Source organism: Gobio gobio, assembly GCF_949357685.1.
Source record: "Gobio gobio genome assembly, chromosome: 22".
NCBI lineage: Eukaryota > Metazoa > Chordata > Actinopteri > Cypriniformes > Gobionidae > Gobio > Gobio gobio.
This window is the reverse complement of record NC_137118.1, coordinates 7,197,299-7,223,230: the sequence shown is the minus strand read 5'-3', so window position 1 is coordinate 7,223,230 and position 25,932 is coordinate 7,197,299. Positions and strand designations below refer to the sequence as shown.

Below are 25,932 nucleotides of genomic sequence, written 5' to 3'. Positions count from 1 at the left end.
TCGGCAAGAACCAATGAGGTTCATTCTCGTGTTACGCAGCACGTTTGAGCTTCTGTAAGAACCAATGAGGTTCATTCTCGTGTTACGCAGCACGTTTGAGCTTCGGCAAGAACCAATGAGGTTCATTCTCGTGTTACGCAGCACATTTGAGCTTCAGCAAGAACCAATGAGGTTCATTCTTGTGTTACACAGCACGTTTGAGCTTCTGCAAGAACCAATGAGGTTCATTCTTGTGTTACACAGCACGTTTGAGCTTCTGCAAGAACCAATGAGGTTAATTCTCGTGTTACGCAGAACGTTTGAGCTTCTGCAAGAACCAATGAGGTTCATTCTTGTGTTACACAGCACGTTTGAGCTTCAGCAAGAACCAATGAGGTTCATTCTCGTGTTACACAGCACGTTTGAGCTTCTGCAAGAACCAATGAGGTTAATTCTCGTGTTACGCAGCACGTTTGAGCGTCTGCAAGAACCAATGAGGTTCATTCTTGTGTTACGCAGCACGTTTGAGCTTCTGCAAGAACCAATGAGGTTCATTCTTGTGTTACGCAGCACGTTTGAGCTTCAGCAAGAACCAATGAGGTTCATTCTCGTGTTACACAGCACGTTTGAGCTTCTGCAAGAACCAATGAGGTTAATTCTCGTGTTACGCAGCACGTTTGAGCTTCTGCAAGAACCAATGAGGTTCATTCTTGTGTTACGCTGCACGTTTGAGCTTCCGCAAGAACCAATTAGGTTCATTCTCGTGTTATCCTGCACCTTTGAGCTTCTGCAAGAACCAATGAGGTTCATTCTCGTGTTACGCAGCACGTTTGAGCTTCAGCAAGAACCAATGAGGTTCATTCTCGTGTTACTTAGCACGTTTGAGCTTCAGCAAGAACCAATGAGGTTCATTCTCGTGTTACACAGCACGTTTGAGCTCCAGCAAGAACTAATGAGGTTCATTCTTGTGTTACGCAGCACGTTTGAGCTCCAGCAAGAACCAATGAGGTTCATTCTTGTGTTACGCAGCACGTTTGAGCTCCAGCAAGAACCAATGAGGTTCATTCTCGTGTTACACAGCACGTTTGAGCTCCAGCAAGAACCAATGAGGTTCATTCTCGTGTTACGCAGCACGTTTGAGCTTCAGCAAGAACCAATGAGGTTCATTTTTGTGTTACACAGCACGTTTGAGCTTTTGCAAGAACCAATGAGGTTCATTCTCGTGTTACACAGCACGTTTGAGCTTCTGCAAGAACCAATGAGGTTCATTCTTGTTACGCAGCACATTTGAGCTTTTGCAAGAACCAATGGGGTTCATTCTTGTGTAACGCAAAAGTCTTACGGTTCACGAGTTCACACTTACAAATAAGTCAGATAGAATAAATGGTATGCGTATTTGGCGTGCTGTCCGAGGAGAGTGCTCCGAGCTCGGTAATTGGCCCGAACCCAGAGTACTCCCCCAAAAATTGCAAACTAACATGGGACAGCAGCCAGTAAATGATGTTGAATGCCCCCCAAAAGTTGCAGAGCACAAGCTGATGCTGTGCCAATCGAAGGGAGAGGGTTAGTCACTGGATCGGGAGGTCTTGTTTGTCATCGTCTGAGGTTTTGATGGTCGTAGTATCAGAAAGGTAAACCTTGTTGGTTGTCAGCTGGGGATGGCTGCACGTGGGCGAGAGGAGATTACTGCTGCGGCAGTGGCAACAAACTTCCTTCCTTTTCCAACTTGCTTTCAAACTGTCTAATGAGCCAGTTGTATGGAGAACTGAGCTCCTGCCAGAGTGGAAGAGATGACACTTCTGTGGCAGTGGAGCAAGTTTGAATGGAATAACCGAGCTCCTGAGGGAGCGGAGTTGACGACACTGCTGTGGCAGTGGAGACGAGCCATTTTCCACTTGCTTTCCAACTATCCAATGAGCCAGTTGTATGGAGAGCTGGGTTCCTGCAGGTGTGGAAAAGATGACACTTCTGTGGAAGTGAATTGAGTTTGGATGGAATACAAAGCTCTTGTGGCGGCGGAGTTGACGACACTGCTGTGGCTGTGGAGATGAGACATATTCAACTTGCTTTCCAACTTATCCGGTGAGCCAGTTGTATGGAGAATTGGGCTCCTGTGGGAGTGGAGCAAATTTGGATGGAGTAACAGAGCTCCTACGGGAGCTGAAATTGACGAGACTGCTGCGGCAGTGGAGATGAGCCGTTTTCAACTTCCTTTCCAACTATCCAGTGAGTCAGTTGTACGGGGAATCAGGCTCCTGCGGGAGTGGAAAAGATGACACACTGAGTTTGGATGGAGTAACAGTAGCATTCCACAAACAATGTATAAAAAAACCCAAGATGGCGGCGCGAGTAGTTCGCGAGGCTCTAGGTCTCTCCAGATTCTGCAATTTTGCGGTATTTTTCTTGCTCATCTCGGGTCTGTTCGTGCAGAACAGTTGTGCCTTAACATCGTACACCCGTGGTCAGATTTTGGATATTGGTTTGCGAATTTCCGACAGTTTTATGGACAATCTTCAACTCCTTCCTGAGATCGCTAGGACACCCGAGGCTATGCACTCTACCCGGCCGGGCGGAAGTGCTCGCAGGCGGCGTCGGGACCGTAAACAAAGGCGGGGGAAGCGCAGAGGTCTGAACGCTAAGCTAAGGCTAAAGCTAAGGCTAAGCCCACATCGGCTCTCTTTACCCAGCATTTTCCTTGCCAATGTACGGTCGCTAGTGAACAAAATGGTGGAGATTCAACTCAGCATCACACACAGCAAGAAACTTTTGAACTGTAACGTCCTAATCTTCACAGAAACCTGTTTAAACAGCGGAATACCGGACACCAGGCACGTGCAGAGGGGGGGGCTTTGGGTGCTCGAGCCCCTGCCCTTTTTCAAAATGAATCAAAAGTGCCCCTCTCAGACAAATATCAATGATAATATCGTGGTCAATAAAACTAAATAAATGTGATTATTATAACATGAAAATGCATACAATAGTAACGGACGGCTCAAAAGTCGGACAATTTCTGTTGAGGCGTTGCCATAACGCGTTGCTATGGGTCGCGTGCGTTTTGATTGACAGCTGATTTTCCACTGTTCGGAAACGGCTCTCGAGCCAAATATGGTCCTTTCAGAGAGTGTGTGGCCTCACGGGAAAAAAGTAAACCAATATTTTTTTTCATCCATAATCAGAGCTAGTGTGTTGATTTAATTACAAAGCTATATATTAGCTATATATTTGAAAGTATTACACAATTCACCAATGTCCGTTTGTCATGTATAGGCTTTACACCAACCAATCGTGATCTGGCAAAGCAAGTTCAAATTCCATTGGGCGATGTGAAGCGGTAATTTTCTGTTCTGTTCTTTTCGTAATTTTCTGACAAACTAACGTTTGTGGAACAATTTCCTGCGGTTTGGCTCATTTTATAAATTGCATCACTGACAAAATGGATTTTAACAGACAACAAACAAATTCCTGCACAAAACCACAGCATCAAAAGTCGCATTAATGGTAAGTAGTGTTAATTTCACTTGTATTTATGTAGCCTATATTGATAGGCCTACATAATTTACTATTTCATGAAACTATCAAAGTTAACAAAACCCAAGTGCCACCGGCACCTACAGGCCTATTAGATTAGATTAGATTAGATTCAACTTTATTGTCATTACACAAGTACAAGTACAAGGCAACGAAATGCAGTTTAGGTCTAACCAGAAGTGCAATAGCAGCAAGTGCAGGATATACAATGGATGCGTAAGTGCAGGACATGGATATGTACTGAATATGTATAAATGTGTATAAATAGAGAGACGTTATTACTATAAACAGAACTGAATTTACAGGTGAATATGTACAGTGAATAAATATACAGATGGCTATTACTATAAACAGAATTTACAGGTGAATATGTACTATGAATACAATATACAGATGGCTATTACTATAAACAGAATTTTACAGATAGAGGTATACAATAATATGTTAGGCTAATATGAGGAATAGCAGTGGATTAGGGTAGTGCAATAAATTATGGACAGAGCTATCCGGAAAAAAAAAAAAAAGTGTAAAGTGCAGTGGAAAGTGGTTGCATATTACATTTAGAAGTACAGTGCAAAAATGCAAATGTAAACATTGGTACTATAAATACAGTCAGCAGTGCAAATGAGCATAATCCAGTTAAGATATGGCAGTGTAAGATGCATATGTAAACAGTTGTTACTGTGATAAACAGTCGGTAGTGCAAATAACAAAGTGAAGGTGGATGTGAGGTAGGAGAGTTATCAGTATATGAGGGAAGTGGATCAACGGGGGTTGGAGTTCAGTAAAGAGACAGCTCTGGGGAAAAAACTGTTCTTTAGTCTGCTGGTCCTGGTCCGGTGGATCCTGAAACGCCTGCCGGAGGGCAGGAGAGAAAACAGTCTGTGGGCTGGGTGAGAGGAGTCCTTGAGGATGCTGCGAGCTCGATGCAGACAGCGTTTCCTCTGGATGTGCTCGATGGCAGGCAGTGGAGTCCCTGTGATGCGCTGGGCAGTTTTCACCACCCGCTGCAGTGCCTTGCGCTCCGCAACAGAGCAGCTCCCATACCACACTGCCACACAGTTGGTCAGGATGCTTTCTATTGCGCAGCGGTAGAAGTTCACCAGGATAGCCGAGGAGAGCTGATTCTTCCTCAGTGTCCTCAGGAAGAAGAGGCGCTGGTGAGCCTTCTTGACCAGGCTGGAGGTGTTGGTCGTCCACGACATGTCCGCCGAGATGTGGATCCCCAGGAACTTGAAACTGGAGACACGTTCAACAGCCATTCCATTGATGTGGATGGTGTCGTGTGTGCCTCTTGACTCTTTCCTGAAGTCCACGATGAGCTCCTTCGTTTTGGTGGTGTTGAGGAGCAGGTTATTATCAGCGCACCATGTGGCCAGGTGCTGGATCTCTTCCCTGTAGGCAGTCTCATCGTTGTTGCTGATGAGCCCGATCACCGTAGTGTCGTCCGCAAACTTGACGATAGAATTAGATCCATACACAGGCTTGCAGTCGGCGGTGAAGAGGGAGTAGAGAAACGGGCTTAGCACACAGCCCTGTGGTACACCAGTGTTGAGTGTGATGGATGTGGAGCAGGTGAATCCTGAACGAACATTCTGGGGTCTGTCAGTTAGGAAGTCCAAAATCCAGTTACACATTGAAGTGTTGATGCCCAGGTCTCCAAGTTTGGCTATTAACTTGGATGGGATGACAGTGTTGAATGCTGAGCTGAAGTCAACAAACAGCATGCGTGCATACGTGTTCTTATGGTCCAGATGGGTGAGCACAGAGTGCAGTGCCATGGAAACGGCATCCTCTGTGCTCCTATTGCTGCGGTAGGCAAACTGGTGTGAGTCCAATGTGGATGGTATAGAGTCTTTTAGGTGTTCCAGGACCAGCCGCTCAAAGCACTTCATAACGATGGGTGTGAGTGCTACAGGGCGGTAGTCATTAGGGCACCTCGGGTTAGAGTGTTTCGGCACTGGCACAATGGAAGTGCGTTTAAAGCATGTCGGTACAGCTGCTTGGGCAAGAGACAGGTTGAAAATGTCTGTAAAAACCCCAGCGAGCTGCTCCGCACATGCCCTGAGCACACGTCCAGGGATGTTGTCTGGTCCAGCAGCCTTGTGTGCGCTGATCCGGCTCAGTGCCTTGCAGACATCTGTGGAGGAGAGTGTGATTGGTGGGTGGTCAGCTGAGGGTTTGAGCTTGGTGGCAGTTTCTCTGTTGTCTCTTTCAAAACGAGCATAAAAGTAATTTAGCTCGTTCAGGAAGTTGACATCAGTGGCTGCGGGGGTGGAGTGGGGGGGTTTGTAGTCACTGATGGCCTGGATGCCCTGCCACATGCGTCGAGGGTCAGAGTTGGAAAAGTGACCCTCTATCTTTAGCTTGTAGCAGTGCTTGGCCTTTTTGATGCCCCTCTTCAGGTTTGCCCTGGACGTACTGTAGGCTTGTGCATCACCTGATTTGAAGGCAGTATTGCGTGACTTCAGCAGGAGTCGCACTTCCCTGTTCATCCATGGCTTCTGATTAGGGTATGTGGTGATCTGTTTCTGGGTTGTAACACTGTCGATGGTGGTATTGATATGATCCAATACAGAGGAAGTGAATGAGTCAATGTCCGTGTGAGCACCACTGGTGGCTTGAGAAGCAAACATACTCCAGTCTGTGTTTAGAAACCTTTCCTGGAGTGTGGAGTCTGCCCCCGCAGGCCACACCTTGATGGTCTTTACTGATGGCTTCACACGGTTGATGAGGGGTGAATATTTGGGTGATAGAAACAAAGAGAGGTGGTCTGACTGTCCCAGGTGGGGGAGGGGTGTCGCAACGTAAGCTCCAGCCATGTTTGTATATACATGGTCTAAGGTTTTGTTTCCTCTGGTGTGGCAGGAAACATGCTGGTGAAACTTGGGTAGCACTGACTTTAGGTTTGAATGATTAAAGTCACCTGCAACAATAAACGCAGCTTCCGGGTGATCAGTCTGTTGTTTACTGATGGCTGCGTGAAGTTCTTTCATAGCAAGCTTGGCATCAGCATCCGGGGGAATATAGGCTGCAGTGATAATAGTGGAGGTGAACTCCCGCGGTAGATAAAACGGTCTACATTTAACCATGAGAAACTCCAGGTTAGCTGAACAATGACTCCCAACAATAGCAGAGTTTGTGCACCAAGCTTTGTTAATATAAATGCACAATCCACCCCCTCTGCTCTTCCCGGAGCCATCTAGTGTTCTATCCGCCCGGAGTGTGTGGCGTCCCGCTAGCTCAATAGCGGTGTCCGGTATTCCGCTGTTTAACCAGGTTTCAGTGAAGATTAGGACGTTACAGTTCAAAAGTTTCTTACTGTGTGTAATGCTGAGTCGAATCTCCTCCATTTTGTTCACTAGCGATCGTACATTGGCAAGGAAAATGCTGGGTAAAGAGAGCCGGTAAGGAGTTAGCCTTAGCTTAGCTCTTAGACCTCCACGCTTACCCCGTCTTTGTTTACGATCACAGCGCCGCCTTCTAGCACTTCCGCCCGGCCGGGCAGAGCGCATCGCCTCGGGCGTCCTAGCGATCTCAGGAAGGAGTTGAAGATTGTCCATAAAACTGTCGGAAATTCGCAAACCAATATCCAAAAGCTCACAGCGGGTGTACGATGTAAAAGCACAACTGTTCTGTACGAACAGACCCGAGATGAACAAGAAAAATACCGCAAAATTGCAGAATCTGGAGAGACGCTGAGCCTCGCGATCTACTCGCGCCGCCATCTTGGTCAATATAGGCTATGTGAAGTGTAGACTGGCGAAATGGTTACGTGAAAGGACTTTATTATACTATTTTTGAATATTATGCAGCATTATGAAATAAGTCTCTTATGTTCATCAAGCCTGCATTTATTTGATAAAAAACTGCAATATTGCGAAATATATCAAAATAATGGTTTTCTATTTTAAAATAATTTAAAATATAATTTATTCCTGTGATCACAGCGGGATTTTCAGCATCATTACTCCACACTTCAGTGTCACATGATCATTCAGAAATCATTCTAATATGAGGATTTAATGTCAATGATGGAAACTGTGATACTCTTTTCAAGATTCTTTGATTAATAAAAAGTTAAAAAGAACACAATGTAATAATATTTCACAATATTAGGCTACTGTTTTTTTCTGTATTTTTGATTAAATAAATGTAGGCTTGATGAGCATAAGGATATATAAACATATATATATATATATATATATATATATATATATATATATATATATATATATATATATATATATATATATATATATATATATATATATATATATATATATATATATATATATATATATATATATATATATATATATATATATATATATATATATATATATATATATATATATGTTATGTATAAATATTATTATATATTATATATATATAAATATTTACATATTTATATATATATTTACATATATATATATATATATATTTACATATTGCCCCTTTTTTACATTTGAGCCCCTGCCCCTGACGAACTCTCTGCACGGCCCTGCCGGACACCGCTAGCGGGATGCCACACGCTCTGGGCGGATTGAACATTAGATGGCTCCGGTAAGACCAGAGGTGGTGGATTGTGCATTTACATTAACAAAGCTTGGTGCACAAACTCTGCTATTGTTGGGAGTCGTTGTTCAGCTAACCTTGAGTTTCTCATGATTAAATGTCGACCGTTTTATCTACCGCGGGAGTTCACTTCCACCATTATAACTGCAGCCTATATTCCCCCGGATGCTGATGCCAAGCTTGCCATGAAAGAACTTCACGCAGCCATCAGTAAACAACAGACTGATCACCCAGAAGCTGCTTTTATTGTTGCAGGTGACTTTAATCATTCAAACTTAAAGTCAGTGCTACCCAAGTTTCAACAGCATGTTTCCTGCCACACCAGAGGAAACAAAACCTTAGACCACGTTTACACAAACATGGCTGGCGCTTACGTTGCGACACCCCTCCCCCACCTGGGACAGTCAGATCACCTGTCTTTGTTCCTCACCCCCAAATATGCACCCCTCATCAACCGTGTGAATCCATCAGTGAAGACCATCAAGGTGTGGCCTGCGGGGGTTGATTCCACACTCCAGGAAAGGTTTCTACACACAGACTGGAGTGTGTTTGCTTCTCAAGCCACCAGTGACGCTCACACGGACATTGACTCCTACACCTCCTCTGTATTGGATCATATCAATACCACCATTGACAGTGTTACAACCCAGAAACAGATCACCACATACCCAAATCAGAAGCCATGGATGAACAGGGAAGTGCGACTCCTGCTGAAGTCACGCAACGCTGCCTTCAGATCAGGAGATGCACAAGCCTACAGTACATCCAGAGCTAACCTGAAGAGGGGCATCAAACAGGCCAAGCACTGCTACAAGCTAAAGATAGAGGGTCACTTTTCCAACTCTGACCCTCGACGCATGTGGCAGGGCATTCAGGTCATCAGTGACTACAAAGCCCCCCACTCCACCCCCGCAGCCACTGACATCAACTTCCTGAACGAGCTAAATTACTTTTATGCTCGCTTTGAAAGAGACAATAGAGAAACTGCAACCAAGCTCAAACCCTCAGATGACCACCCACCAATCACACTCTCCACCACAGATGTCTGCAAGGCACTGAGCTGGATCAGCGCGCACAAGGCTGCTGGACCAGACAACATCCCTGGTCGTGTTCTCAGGGCATGTGCGGAGCAGCTCGCTGGGGTTTTTACAGACATTTTCAACCTGTCTCTTGCCCAAGCAGCTATACCATCATGCTTTAATTGCACTTCATTGTGCCAGTGCCAAAACACTCTAGCCCGAGGTGCCCTAATGACTACCGCCCTGTAGCACTCACACCCATCGTTATGAAGTGCTTTGAGTGGCTGGTCCTGGAACACCTAAAAGACTCTCTACCATCCACATTGGACTCACACCAGTTTGCCTACCGCAGCAATAGGAGCACAGAGGATGCCGTTTCCTTGGCACTGCACTCTGTGCTCACTCACCTGGACAATAAAAACACTTATGCACGCATGCTGTTTGTTGATTTCAGCTCAGCATTCAATACTGTCATCCCAACCAAGTTAATAGCTAAACTTGGAGACCTGGGCATCAACACTTCAATGTGTAACTGGATTTTGGACTTCCTAACTGACAGACCCCAGAATGTTCGATCAGGACTCACCTGCTCCACATCCATCACTCTTAACACTGGTGTACCACAGGGCTTTGTGCTAAGCCCGTTTCTCTACTCCCTCTTCACCGCCGACTGCAAGCCTGTGTATGGATCTAATTCCATCGTCAAGTTTGCGGACAACACTACGGTGATTGGTCTCATCAGCAACAACGATGAGACTGCCTATAGGGAGGAGATCCAGCACCTGGCCAAATGGTGCACCGAAAATAACCTGCTCCTCAACACCACCAAAACGAAGGAGCTCATCGTGGACTTCAGGAAGGAGTCAAGAGGCACACACGACACCATCCACATCAATGGAATGGCTGTTGAACGTGTCTCCAGTTTCAAGTCACTGGGGATCCACATCTTGGCGGACATGTCGTGGGCGACCAACACCTCCAGCCTGGTCAAGAAGGCTCACCAGCGCCTCTTCTTCCTGAAGACACTGAGGAAGAATCAGCTCTCCTCGGCCATCGCTGCGCAATAGAAAGCATCCTGACCAACTGTGTCGCAGTGTGGTATGGGAGCTGCTCTGTTGCGGAGCGCGAGGCACTGCAGCGGGTGGTGAAAACTGCCCAGCGCATCACAGGGACTCCACTACCTGCCATCGAGCACATCCAGAGGAAACGCTTTCTGCATTGAGCTCGCAGCATCCTCAAGGTCTCCTCTCACCCAGCCCACAGACTGTTTTCTCTCCTGCCCTCCGGCAGGCGTTTCAGGATCCACCGGACCAGGACCAGCAGACTAAAGAACAGTTTTTTCCCTAGAGCTGTCTCTTTACTGAACTCAAACCCTCGTTGATCCACTCCCCTCATATACTACTAACTCTCCTACCTCACGTCTGCCTTCACTTTGTTATTTGCACTACCGACTGTTTATTACAGTAACAACTGTTTACTTATGCATTTTGCACTACCATACCTCAACTGTATTATGCTCATTTGCACTGCCGACTGTTATTTACAGTACCTACTGTTTACATTTGCATTTTGCACCGTACTTCTAACTGTAATATGCAACCACTTTCCACTGCACTTTTACACTTTTTTCGGATAGCTTCTGTCCATAATTTATTGCACTACCTTAATCCACTGCCATATTCCTCATCTTAGCCTAACATATCATTGTATAACTCTATCTGTAAAATTCTGTTTATAGTAATAGCCATCTGTATATTATATTATATTCACTGTACATATTCACCTGTAAATTCTGTTCATAGTAATAACCATCTCTCTATTTATAGATATATTTATATATATTCAGTACATATCCATGTCCTGCACTTATGCAAACATTGTATATCCTGCTCTTGCTGCTATTGCACTTCTGGTTAGACCTAAACTGCATTTCGTTGCCTTGTACTTGTACTTGTGTAATGACAATAAAGTTGAATCTAATCTAATCTAATCTAATCTAATCTAATAATATACAATATAATTTTTTTTCTGTCCAATCTGGTTTTGAGAATATTATTAAAGACTAGATAACTTTGAATGAACGTTGTATTAAATTTACTGAAAAAACATGTTTGATGGTCATAAGTTTGAAAGAACCTTGCCAAAACATTCTGAGTATGTTCCCTGTTCCCTGAGCATGTACTCTGGACTGGTTTTAGCCGGTATTTTTTAAATGGGTATGTAAGGGTATTTCTCCATATGCTATAAATGTTCATTCACCATTTTAAATTTTTAGATCCTGTTCTGAAAATATAAAATGCAAAAGATTTTGACGTCATGGTGGCAAAAAGCAGAAATAGACATAAGGAATGGTTACTGATGTAGGCAATATATAGAGAGAGTTTCTTATGAACTGCTGGACTACTCCTTAAATTCCATTAATGTGAAAAATGAATAAAATAATACATTTAGTTAACACACATTTTCGTTAGGCAGGAAAATTATTTTTTTGGTTACAGTTGATGGGGTCAGTATAACAGTAACAGATACAGTGTAGCAACTCTGTAAAAGGTACTGCCAGAAAATCACCAGGACATTATCCAGTAATTTTTACAGACATTTCCGTTAACCCAAAAACACAATGCAATGAAGTTAAAAATTTAAAATACAGGTAAACAGTCAAATTAATACAGTAAATTGTGCCCTATTTTTTTTTTTTTTTTTTTACAGATTTCTTTAGAGTGAATGCTCTGAAACAAATGGTTAAACCAAATGACCTGTCAACCTCATGTCCAAACCCTCTTTTGTATTCAACATCTTCATGCTCTGATTGGGTAGCTGAACTAAAAAAGCGATTAAGTAGTCTGGCTATTTTAACCACACTGTGTGGGTGGTTGTATGTTGAGGCAGGTGATGCATCAAAAGTTGATGTAGGTCAATGGTGAACATGCCAGTACATGTAAAATAAACTAAGATTATTTATCATGACCTCTACTGTCTGCAGTTGCACACACGTTTCAGCTGCACATCGTAGGGCTGTCATAAGACACTCTTTTTGAAAGCTATTTCCTTATTATCATTTATATAATATATGCAGTGTTATATGCATTTTTAGAACGCCAGTAGACACTGAAAAAGACACAAGACGTGAGAGCAATGGTCAATGACATCCGTCTAATGCATGTTTGCATAGAAATGCAATGGAAAAGCAACCCAGTGGAATGCAAAAACGTGTGAATTCATTCTTATGCAGTCTTGCATACTTGTGTTCTCGTATTCCGTCATCATCAACCGTCAAAGTTCAATTCCAATACTGAAGAACACAGAGGACACATGAAATTACCTAGATGATTTTCTTGATATTGTGGATGCATCGATTGCAGACTTGAGAGAACTGAACCATTAGAAATCCCAAAAGTAATTGTAGGCTGACAACATATGTCTGTACGCTTTAAACATACTTGGAGAACAAGAGAAGACTTGCAGTTTTAGACTCCACTTTTTCCACTTTTAGACTCGCAAACTTCCCTAAGCACTTTGGGAATCCCCTCCACTATTTTGAAGTGTGTTCAACTTTGTCAAGTGGATGAGGGAAGTTTTTTGGAAACAACCCTCGAGTCCTTGATTTTGACAGAGGGAACGAGTCTACTCATATGAACGCTTCAGGCAGATCCATAGACCACAATGCAACATGATTGTGACGTCTTGCATGGTGGGCTCCACTGCAGATTAAAGGAACACTCCGCTTTAAAAAAAAAATATGCTCATTTTCCAACCCCGCATAGTTAAACAGTTGAGTTTTACCGTTTTCGAATCCATTCAGCCGATCTCCGGATCTGGCGGTAGCACTTTTAACATAGCTTAGCATAGATCATTGAATCTGATTAGACTGTTAGCATCTCGCTCAAAAATGACCAAAGAGTTTCGATATTTTTCCTATTTAAAACTTGACTCTTCTGTAGTTACATCGTGTACTAAGACTGACAGAAAATGAAAAGTTTCGATTTTCCAAACCGATATGGCTAGGAACTATTCTCTCATTCGGAAGGTCGCTGCGCGTTCTGTATTTTCAGCTGGGTATAAGGGATTAATTCCAATTTATCTTTATCTGACTCCATTTTATCATAATCTAGAGTTTAGGTTAGAATGTCAATTGGTTGTTTGGTCATTTATATTTAATAGTTAGTCACACATTTAATCATTCTGTTTAACCCTTTGTTGCCATACTAGAGAATTTATAGAGTAAGTCAGAATAGATTGAAAATGTAACAATTTATTAACAGTCAGGTAAATGTATAATGTCAATTACATAATCAATTCAAGGATAGTCCATACATAACATCAAATACTACAGTAAAGGATAAAATCTGATACCTGACTTCTGAATATTACATAATGCAGAGCGTCTAATAGACATTCTACGTTACGGGCCGAACTCATTACAGCATCGAGCCCTGATCTTTCTGCTGCATCACTTTAAGCACTCAGACCAGACAGAATCCTCTTTCAAATGGAAACACATGATAACAATGGGAATTTAAATTGAATCACTCTCCCATATGTCTGTATTGACAAGAGACCAAATGTCTCCAACAGCCACACTCACCATCATAAGAAAAATATCTCTAAGCTCTAAAATCTCTTATTATTTTCTTGTATACTTCTGTGGTGATGAGATTTTTGTATCAGTCGCACTGAGACATTTCAAATGATATCAAACACATATAATACTGTATAGTGAGAACTGATATTTAAAGGGATAGTTCACCCAAAAATGAAAATTCTGTCATCATTTACTCACCCTCAAGTTGTTCCAAACCTGTATGAGTTTCTTTGTTCTGCTGAACATAAAAGAAGATAGAGTGAAGAATGTTTGTAACCAAGCAGATAGAGCAACCATTAACTATCATAGTAGGGGAAAAAAATACTATGGTAGTCAATGGTTGCTCTATCTGCTTGGTTACAAACATTCTTCCAAATATCTTCTTTTGTGTTCAGCAGAACAAAGAAACTCATACAGGTTTGGAACATCATGAGGGTGAGTAAATGATGACAGAATTGTCATTTTTAGGTGAACTATCCCTTTAAATCATATAGATTTTGGGGGTATTTTAAGTGATCTCAGCAGGAGAGGGAACTAGGATAGTGGGAAAATCTGGTGAAGGGAGATGTAGATTAAGGCTATTCTCAATTGATTCACTCAGTGTGACGTCGTCTGCAAAAAGTGTCCTCTCAGTGAGTAATTGTCCTCCACCAGACATCTTGGTCAAGCTTTCCCAGTCTTTCAAACTCGAAAGCTCTGCACTATTTACAACGGAACCTGCGTAGGAGACTGACACAGACTAGAATTAATTTTTTTAATAAAGTGGTTATTTTTGTTTGTTTTTGTGCACAAAAGTATTCTCGTCACTTCATTAAATTAAGGTTGAACCACTGGAGTCACATGGACTATTTTAATGATGTCTTTACTACCTTTCTGGGCCTTGAAAGTGTTAATTAAATAGCTGTCTATGGAGGGGTCAAAGAGCTCTCGGATCTCATCAAAAAGATCTTTATTTGTGTTCCAAAGATGAACAAAAGTCTTACGGGTTTGGAAGGAGTGTTTAATGACAGAATTTTCATTTTGGGTGAACTAACCCTTTAGTTTTCTGTTTGTCATTGTCTGGTATCGTCGTAGTTTAACATGGTTGAGTTTGTTTATTACCTGTTAGATTTATAAAAGAATAATTTCAGTTCATTACTTCTTTGTCCTCCACTTCTCTACAACACCAACCTACTGTGACACAACTTATTCTGCAATATTCCATAAAAAACAAGAATCGTACATTTTGATTTCATGGTGACATGATTCCCCTCTGCAAACTTCCAAATACGTGATGGCTCGTAAAAGAAAACCTTTGTCGTTTTGTTTGGCATAATATTAATAAAGTGATAAATACCTAGGGAGAACCTGCAATACTTTTTTATTAGTATATTAAAACGAATCGTAATATTTACAAAGCATAAATATACACACTCTAAAAAACTCTGGGTTAAAAACAACCCAAGTTGGGTTGAAAATGGACTAAGCCACCAATTGGGTTGTTTTAAAGCAAAGATTGGGTTGTTTTATGCAAACATTTAACCCAACCGCTGGGTTTAAACAACCCAATTGCTGGGTTAGTCCATTTTCAACCCAACTTGGGTTGTTTTTAACCCAGCATTTTTTAGAGTGCATACTCAAATATGGAGTAAAATAAAATGACAAAATATTAAAAAAATAATGCAAGTAAATGTTTTAATGGTTATGACATCTGAGATGTTGTGTTTTATTTATTGTGCATTGGGTGGTGCTGTTCCTTGTGTCCTTCAAGATAACAAGACAGGTCTCCACAAGAACACAGGCCTGTTCTTCATGTTCTTCACTAAGAATTGAGAAACAGCAGTTTACAGTTCCAGTTTCAGAATGACAATAAAAACAGAAATAAAAACGATGCTTAGTATAGAAACAGATTTTTTACTTACTGGGACTTACTGTAACACCACAACAATGGTCAAAAAGGCAGTCAACACCGCAGATATGACAAATGCCACTGCCAAAATCACTGTTAAATCTACAAGAAAGAATTATTGCAAAGGCCTCAATAAACCATCTTATACTGCCTACTAATTATGTCATACAGTATATAGCACATTTAAATAAGTAATATCTCAAAACTTACCCCCTCTTTCATAGCAGACAGAGCTTGATAAATTTGCCACAAGTGGTTTGTTTAAAGACGAGTGGTTTACCCAGCAAGAGTAGATTGTGTCAGTGAAGGTTTGTGGTGGAAGTATAAGGTATGATTTCTGATTGAAGGATCCATTGACTGAATCGTGCGAATATGAGCTGTTGAGGATTTCTCCATCTCTGATCCACAGCTGTTCAAGAGAATCACAGTAAAATCCCACAGAGCACAGAATCATGGGAGATCCATCAGGGCTCTTCACACAGGATAGAGACAAGACGGGACGTACTGCAAATAGTGGAGGAATTCATACAAAATCATTATTATAATAATAGATCTATCTATACATCTATATATCATAAGAAGTATTTACCAATGACTTGAACTCGTTCTACTCCCCGAACCTCTTCAGGTGGTTTTACGATCTTCTTCACGGTACAGGTGTATGTGCCGGTATCCTGAATTTGGAGATTTGGTAGCTCAAAGGATATTTCCATAGTCTCTTTAATCCACATGAATCTGATGTGATTTTTACAGTCAGGGTTTTTCCATGAATTCATATGCAAGTAACACAGAGTATGATTAAGTTTTTGAAGATCTACTGTCATGATTTCTATGTCATTTGTTGGTCTGTAGCTGCAGGTAATTTTGGCAGACTGTCCATGATCGACGAATAAAGTTGTAGTGTGATTTTCTGCCGCATTGCCAAAAGCTGAAAAACAAAAACCAATGGAATTTCTCATGCCAATCTGTAAATTGCACATATAGGGCCAGATTTACTAAACAGGGCAGATTAGCATGAGAGTGCAATCCCAACAAAGCTGATGGGCGTGTAAAGTTCTGCGCGTGATCTAATGATGATGAACACAGACGCAGCCGGATCATTTCCATAATGGCCAAGTCAATCTACCAAGAGCTGAGCAAAATAGCACCTGGTTTAAGACATGCTTTTTGGGGAAGTAAATAATGATGCAAATTCCAGTAAATTGACTAGCACTTTTTATCCCTTAAAATCTCATCTTTGATAACCTAAATATATATATTTTAAATTCCTGTGAAAAAAAACGTCATGCCTTAAAGGGTTAGTTCACCCAAAAATGAAAATTCTGTCATTAATTCCTTGCCCTCATGTCGTTCGACACCCGTAAGACCTCCGTTCATCTTCAGAACACAAATGAAGATATTTTAGTTGAAATCTGATGGCTCTGAAAGGCCTCCATTGGCACAATGCACGGTTCACTCTCAAGACCCTTAAAGGTCCCATGGCATGACATTTTCATTTTATGAGGTATTTCAACATTAATATGAGTTCCCCTAGCCTGAATATTGTCCCCAAGTGGATAGAAATGTTGATCGGTGTAAAACCGAGTTCTGGCTGTCTTTCTCTGCCTTTGAGAAAATGACAGGCCAGACGAGCCAATCCTGAAGTCTCCTGTTTTGACGTCCACACAGGAACAGTTACCTCCCTTTCCTCCACCCAGAGAATTTGGCACGCCCATGCAAGCGCTATATTTGTCCTGGAGAGATGGTGGCTTGTGAACGAGTGAATGCTGGCAGTTTCTCAGTGTTTGGATGTACAAATGAAAACAGAAGTCTTTTTTCAGTTCCTTCTGATCTGTGATCAGGGATTTCTGATGTGTAGCTAATTATTTATTATTCGTGCACACACTGCGGCTTCTCTCTCTCCCGACAGAACGGTGTTTTCGTGTTTTCTATCCTGTGAGTCAGTGTTTTTGTACGTCCTCGTCGCATCTATCTGTTCTACAATGTGCATACAGTCATGAGTTTCTGCTCATCATCGGCAGACTCACATCTCTTTAGAGATAAACCTCACGCACGCCGAAGCTCGGCCTTCAACATCCCCGACCCCCAGTACTGCATCTGGCCCACAGCGGAGGCACCAAACGCGGCGCGAGATTAAGCAGACGGGGGGTAAGCGTGAGGGTATCCGGGCTAGGCAGCTATCCCCACAATAAACTGGATTACATTCGATTACTGCTGTTGTGTCTTTTTTGCACTGTGTACTCAATGCGCGTCACTGACGCTTTTCATATGATAGGAACATATCTAAAAATAATGCTATAATCAACACTTACTCATAACTTGTTAATCTCCTGTAATGGTACATTGCATGTGTTAAAAAGTTGGTAGAATAATGATGAAGACTGACTCGGCGTGACTGGGACTCGTGTTTATTCAGAACTCTCAGATACAAACACAGTAACCTCTCGCTGACAGACAGCGCTCTCATAACTCAGAAGTTACTATAAATAACTTTGTTAGCAATCGCTCCGTCTCCATGATGTCCGGTTCGCGAACGAATCATTCTTTTGAATCGGTTCTTTTTAGTGAACCGAACCAGTTCACCAAATTGGACTGAATCGTTCTAAACGGTTCGTGCCTCAAATCAGCGCTAATCCATAATTTACTAAAGTTACTAACTTTCTGACATTAGTGACAGTCCCTCCGACTAGAAATAAACTAATAACCTGAAGTATATTCTAGTAACTACAACAGTTCAATGAGACATGCTGAGAACTGATGTGAAGTGAACTCAGGTCCATCCGTCTCTGGCAGCAGCTTGTGCGTCGTAGACCTCATTAAACCACGCCCCCTCCGCTCATTTCAAATGCAAAGATGTCAGCCAATCACAACAGTGGGCGTTTTTACTGAAGTCTCACAGCAGACACGCCCCTTGAAACAAGGCATTCAGCCACAGGGCAAACAGCAGTATAGAAAAAATGCCTTTTATTTCTAAATTATGACATTTTATGATGTAAAAATCATACTAACAATATAAGTACACCTCAGGAAACATTATAAAATTAAAGCTGCAAGCAGCATTTATCGGGGTTCAAGCAGTTAAGGCCTTTAAGGCCTTGAAGCACACAAGCATCAAAAGACATTAAGTTTTATTTAGCAAGCATTTAACAACTGCCGTAATAGATGAAAAAGTCAATTTACAGCCAATACAGGCAGTTTACCATAGGAAATATATGGTTTTAAAGCGTTTTTACAGTTATAGCACGTTTTGCCTGAGTCTTCTTATAGTCTTGCCTGATCTCCACCACTTTTATTAGTAGTACTCCAAGTGTGCCCATATATATGTGTCAAATTTGTTGTAAATATGTAATTTTGATTAGGAGTTTAGACAATTATATTCAGTGGCGTAACGAGCCAACACCGGGCCCTTAAGTAGGATTATCAAGGCGGGCCCCTTGATGACGCAATGTCCGCGAGTAGTCTACCATGAATAGGACAGGATATGATCATACACAGCATATAAGAGATGAGATGACTAACAAAATCAGGAGGAGCCTACGCTCACCAAAAAACAAAAACAAAAAAAACCCCACTGGTGACAGCGCACCATAACACATTGTTAGGCCTAGGTCCAAATACATGAAAAAGATGCTCTCTTAAATTATAGCAGGATTTTCCGGGCTTTACTATGTGCAACTGCAAAGTTGTCGATTAGATCAGGATTGTGCGCACAGGCATTCTCAATTGACCCTTCGCAGGGAGTTTGATTGACAGGTGATCTGACTAATCATAATCCGCCATTTTGTCCAACAAAGCAGTCAGGAGAGTTAGTAGATTAACATAGGAGGATTTAAATTTGAAAAACAAAGTGTACTGACGTCTTAGCACTTTAAAACAACATTCCTTTTATGTTCCTTCATGTTTATTTTAATTATATAAATTAACTAGAAGGAAGAGATGATCGGTTCACAAGCAGCTTTAACTGAGCCTCGAGTCTACAGCGATCTCTCAGACACATTAAAGAGACACAAAATGGTATTTATTGTTTAAATGTCTCTAAAAAATGACTACATTTGAAAGGTGAGACTTTGTTTCATATCAAAAGTACTTGTCTGTCAGCGCGCAGTCTTTTCTCTGATCCGCAATGTATTTTTCACTGCGTGAGAACTTGGTGTGGTGTGAGAGTGGCGTCGCTTGTCAGACATAGCAACAGTAACTAAAGTGGGCGGGTCTTTGCAAACGGTTATTGACAGTATGGACGGGGATTCGCCAGTCCCAATTCAAAACAAATTTCATCACAATCCATCATTGTTCGTTTCAAACATGTGAGAGCATCAAAATGATCCATGGGTGAAATTGATTGGATTTAATTTACTTTTTTGTCAGTTCCGATCATAATTTTAACATTTTGGCATTATTGTTTAGCCATTTACCTATGTTTTCAAATTTCCTTAGTTTTTTTGTTGTTGTCTCGATCAGACTAACGGCTTTGAAGATAACCACAATTTTTTAAAGCTCTAAATGACACTTAAAACCATAAGGCGAAACCTGGTATGTTTGGTATTGTTGAACTCGGCAAAGATTCTTAGGAGGTCACTCCTGTGAAAAAAACACGGGCTTGAAACTTCTAAGGCTCCTTCAAGGCATTGTGCCAATGACGTATACTGAGTTTTTTTAGATACACCAATGTTCTCATAGACTATCATGGCACCCTGGACAAAGACACTGCATGCCAATTTTCAGTAGACTAACGGTTGGGTGTGCTTATAGCTATTTTCATGATTTTTTCCACTGTTATAGTGCCACCAAGTTGCCAATTGTCACGATTTTTTTCATGTCAACTCAGATTGAGTTTATGAACATGTGTCCCAAGTTTAGCGAAAATATCTCTTTCCGTTCACAAGTTATAACCATTTTATAGCGCCACCAAGTGGCCAATTGTCATGATTTTTTTTCACGTGACCTCAGAATGAACTCATGAACATGTGTCCCAAGTTTTGCGAAAATATCTCTTTCCGTTCACAAGTTACAACCGTTTTATAGTGCCACCTAGTGGCCAATTGTTGCGATTTTTTTCAAGTGATCTCAGATTGAGCTCACGAAGATGTATCCCAAGTTTAGCAAAAAAATCTCTTTCCGTTGACAATTTATAACCATTTTAGTAAAAATGGCCCTGGTGCCATCAAAGATTTTGGTTCCCCTTATCGACCGTTAATTGAAATTTTGAATTTTTTGGGTGATTATTGATCTAGAGAGTCCAGAGAATTGTCCTAGACTGGTTTGGTTCTGATCGGGCGAAAAACCAGGGACTAGTTTGCAAAAGTAGGTTTTGGACAAAATTCGACATAGAAGAAAATTTTCCCTGCCTACATCAAAATCGTAGATAGCCATTTTGTCCGCCTTGAGCCAAGGATTCCAACGATACAAGACACTTGATCCTGGCACAAACAGTCTACGAGTTATGAGCAATTTTGAACTTTTGGTTGCTCTAGCGCCACCTATGGGCCATTCGGGGTCATACTCTGATAGGTTGTCCCCAAATAGAGGCCTACCATCTGGCCAGGTTTCAAGTCTCTAGGCCTTACGGTTTGGCCTGCACGATGCGTTTTACGAATCCTTACAATTACAATAAGGTTTCAGCATTTCATGCTTGAACCCCTAATAAGAATGAAGGCTTTTTGCCAGTTATAGTGCCACCTATGATCCGATCTCATTGAAACTCTGCATGCTTCCTTACCATGTTCTGACACATATGCTCATCAATTTTGGTGAAGTTCTGAGTTTTCCTTTGGGATTTATAGGCTTTTGAGTGTATTTGGTCACGCCCCTTTTCTAAATGACCCTGTTACAGCCACCCAAATGCCAAAGTTCAACTTTTTTTGATAATTATTGATCTAGAGAGTCCAGAGAATTGTCCTAGACTGGTTTGGTTCCGATCGGGCGAAAAACCAGGGACTAGTTCGCAAAAGTAGGTTTTGGACAAAATTCGACATAGAAGAAAATTTTCCCTGCCTACATCAAAATCGTAGATAGTCATTTTGTCCGCCTTGAGCCACGGATTCCAACGATATAAGACACTTGATCCTGGGACAAACAGTCTAAGAGTTATGAGCAATTTTGAACTTTTGGTTGCTGTAGCGCCACCTATGGGCCATTCGGGGTCATACTCTGATAGGTTGTCCCCAAATTGAGGCCTACCATCTGGCCAGGTTTCAAGTCTCTGGGCCTTACGGTTTGGCCTGCACGATGCGTTTTACGAATCCTTACAATTACAATAGGGTTTCAGCATTTCATGCTTGAACCCCTAATAATAGAAAAATGCCATGCCATGGGACCTTTAAAAGGTACTAAAGACGTCGTTACAAAGTCCATCTCACTACAGTGGTTCTACAATGGTTTATGAATCGGAGAGAATAGTTTTTGTGCGCAAAAAAACCCTAAATAACGACTTATATAGTGATGACGATTTCAAAACACGGCATCATGAAGCTTCGAAGCGTTATGAATCAGTGAGTCGATTCAGCGTTTTGGATCGTCAAATTTCAGCAGTTTGGCGGTTTGACACGCGATCCGAATCATGATTCGACTCACTGATTCATAACGCTTCGAAGCTTCATGATGCCGTGTTTTGAAATCGTCATCACTATATAAGTCGTTATTTAGGGTTTTTTTGCGCACAAAAACTATTCTCGCAGATTCATAAAGTTATGGTAGAACCACTGTAGTGAGATGGACTTTGTAACAACGTCTTTAGTACCTTTTAAGGGTCTTGAGAGTGAACCGTGCATTGTGCCAATGGAGGCCTTTCAGAGCCATCAGATTTCAACTAAAATATCTTCATTTGTGTTCTGAAGATGAACGGAGGTCTTACGGGTGTCGAACGACATGAGGGTAAGTCATTAATTTTTGGGTGAACTAACCCTTTAAAATACACTGTAAAAAATGTATAATCTTCCCAACTCAAAATTTTCTAGTGACTGGTCACATCTAAAATTTTCAATTGGCCAAATTGAATTTCTGTGAATTGAATTTTATCCATTGTGGCAACAGCCTGTTAACATGGGCTCAATTAGAAATAATATGTTGAGCCAATGGAAAAATGTAATTTACCAACACTGTAAAAAATGTAAGGCCTCTCCAATTAAAAATTTTCTAGTGACCGATCACATCTAAATGTTTCAATTTGGCCAACTAAAACATTTAGATGTGATCAGTCACTAGAAAATTTTGAATTGGAGAAATGTTTTACAGTGAAACTGTGTGGTTGGTCCAATTAAATATTTTAAATTGTAGTAACAATTGTTTATTTCTCACTGTCCCAAAAGACAAAGATGAATAAAAACATAAATATATTAAGCAAAATACAGAAACAGACAACAGGGTTGACATTTTATCACATTACTTTATTAACAAGTAAATTCCAACACAGGATATTTGGGTGAAAATACCTTATTTTCAATAAGGAAAAACTCTGAATACATTCAAGAAGTCTTCTGCATAACAGGATGCCTTGGTGAAGAAAACATGGCACTGCAAGCTAAAAACCTGCAAATAAAAATAAAAACTAACATTAATGACAAAGCTCCCCTGCATCACATCTGGCAAGAGACAGAACAGAAGTTTCTTCATTATATAATGAGGATGAGACGAATGAATGGACATAAAAAAATCACGAACTTGACATGTTTGATATTAAAAGGCTCAAGCTCAAGCCCTGAAAGAGGCCGACGCCAAACGCACCGTGTTCAACAGTCGCATGCCGCACATATCACACAAATAACTTAATTTACTTATTACCTATTGTTTTAGACATATAAGACATGAGGAAAATAAAACTATTGGCTACCATTAGAGTAAACGAGAACACACATGAAACCAATGAATTCATGAACTCGTGATTCTACAAAATGTCTTTTAAACTTAATTCATACCCGGTCATAAAGCAAAACTCTGGAGAATAATTTCAGCGCTAAATACTCACCAACGTCTTTGTGAGATGAATATCTCTCTATTCTCTTGGGAATGTCTGTTTCGGTCTTCAGCACCTGCTGGTTCGGCTCAGCTCGCACTGCCGCTCCCGCGTCTCCACATTTGAAATCTCCACACGAACGGTTTTCTTCAAGTGCATTTTGCGCATGCGTATACCGTTTTTCGGACGTAGGACTTGTTCAGCCAACATGGATTTTTCACTTCGACTTCATAGATTGACTGAGCACAATTAAATATGTTCGGTGAATATACAATTTTAATTTTGAGTGAAGACCTTAAGCTATGATTAGTACAATGCATCTTTTTGCATGGCGATAATTATTTGGAAGTCATTTAGGCTATTGGGCCAATATGTAATGATCAATTTGCACAATTCCCCCCCCCCCCCCCCTTTTTTTTTACAGTGTAGCTTAAAGGTGCACATAGGTGAAATATTTTCAGTAAAATATCCAAAAACCACTAGGCCAGTGTTATATATTTTGTTCAGTTGAGTACTTACAATATCCTAAATGTTTCAAATCTAGGCCCTAGCCCGGCCCTGGCCCGAGACGCTGAGCCCCTAGTCCGGCCAGTGTCCGACAGTTTTTCAAAATCTGATTGTAGTCCAATTGTAGTCCAACTGTAGCCTGTGTTTTTATTTAATTTTTATCCTCACTATTACACACTACTGTTGCAGCCATTAAAATAGTTCAGTTTTGTTTTTCAATGTCAAAGTAATTATATTTCGTTTAGTTTCTTTATTAAGTTATTTTAGAAAAATGTTTGAAGCATTTTTTGTTTGTTAAATTAAAGTTTTTGTTTTTTAAAGTGATGACCAAGCGGCCAGCGGCCGAAAGTGAGTTAACCGCATGTTTGATCAATTTAGCCTGTCAAATCAAGACTTGACTTCTTGCTTATAATACAATCCATAGATATCTAACACTTAAAGCATCACAATGTTAGTTTAAACGTTTAGCCTTCCACCACCACCATCACAGTAAAAAGGCATTTTGGCAAGCTGAGGCAGGCTGATGCTGCTCGCAAACGAAAAGGGCTACACTATCTAAACAAATAAAAAAATAAAAAACATGCAGGTTGTCTTACCTTACACCTCTCCGCAAAATGAATATAAATCTGATCTTCAATTTCCGCGCTATATGCACATTTAACGCAGTTCACGTCAACGAAAGCAACAGATATGAGCTGCATTTTATTCATCAGCTCATTTTAAGATCAAAGACAGCAATATGAGAACGAGCGACCTAAGCACAGAGCATTTAGTCTCATTAGTTTTAATGAAGATTATTGTATTTTTGAGCTTCTAAGACTCAGCCTATTTTCAGTTTCACTTGCGTGAATTTGGCCCGAAGCCCGGCCCTTGGGCCGTAAAAAGTCAGGGCCTGTCGGGCTCGGGCAAACATGCAGGGCTCTATTTCCAACTTTGTAAATCGTGAGAAAATTGCTATTTTAACCAAGGAACCGGGACGTGTGAGGGACTCGCTTGTCAATTGCATCATATCTGCGTTCCCCTCGGTTTCCGTGGCGAACGCACAGAATAAGGTCATAACATCATTCTCAACACACACAGATGTATCTAATATGCACCCTTAAATACTCTCCTCCCATTTGAAAGGGAAATTCCTACAAATACATATGCAAGAAGGTCAGCCCCAAAATAACCCTGTTCATGCCTTTTCAATGCAAATTTTTCACTGCGTGTCTTTAGTAAGGCTATTTTTATTTTATTTTTACGCCAAAAAGGGTGTTTGCACTGATGCAAACTGTTAGTAAATCTGGCCCTTAGTTAGAGAATATATTGTCTCCATATATTATAGATTTAGCATATTTAATATTCTTATACCGAAAGCTGAAGCCAGAAGCATCCAGCCGCAACAGATCAAAAATAAACACTGAAAAAAAAAAGAAAGAAAGAAAGTCACAGGCAGGTTTGGTCACAAACAATGTGAGGGTGAGTAAATAATGACAAAAATTACATTGTGAACTAGCTTTTGAAGTATTTTTTTGCATATGAATAACTATTGTTTTAATATAACAACTAAAGCTAAAGATTAATTAAACATTCTTCCAAGTTGCATAATATCCTACATATAAAATAGATTCATACACTCACCATCCCTCTGCTCTTTCCATGGAAAGTGTTGCGTGTGGCTGCTATCTGACTGTTTTGGTGAAGTGTCTTGTGCTGTAAGGCTGAGGTGGTGAGGGGCGTAGCAAGCTTTTCAAAAGTGCAGGGGGTGGATGTGGTTTGTTTGTTAAAGGAACACGCCAAATTTTTGGTACTTTAGCTTATTCATCGTATCCCCCAGAGTTAGATAAGTCCATACATACCATTCTCATCTCTGTGCGTACCATAACTCCACCGCACCCACCGCTAGCCTAGCTTAGCACAA

The 25,932-nt window shown here is 41.1% G+C and overlaps 1 protein-coding gene across 1 annotated transcript; it reads right to left on the bottom strand.

Annotated features, from left to right (window-relative positions):
- Positions 1–14,470: 14,470 nt before the first annotated feature.
- LOC307119272 (natural cytotoxicity triggering receptor 3 ligand 1) lies at positions 14,471–25,683 on the bottom strand. The gene is made up of 5 exons (XM_079805460.1): positions 25,383–25,683; positions 16,164–16,502; positions 15,785–16,078; positions 15,588–15,676; positions 14,471–15,487 (listed from the first exon to the last, which is right to left on the bottom strand). The coding sequence occupies exons 1-4, from the start codon at positions 25,402–25,404 to the stop codon at positions 15,594–15,596; spliced, it is 738 nt and encodes a 245-aa protein (XP_079661586.1). The 5' UTR covers positions 25,405–25,683; the 3' UTR covers positions 14,471–15,487; positions 15,588–15,593.
- Between the last annotated feature and the right edge of the window lie 249 nt (positions 25,684–25,932).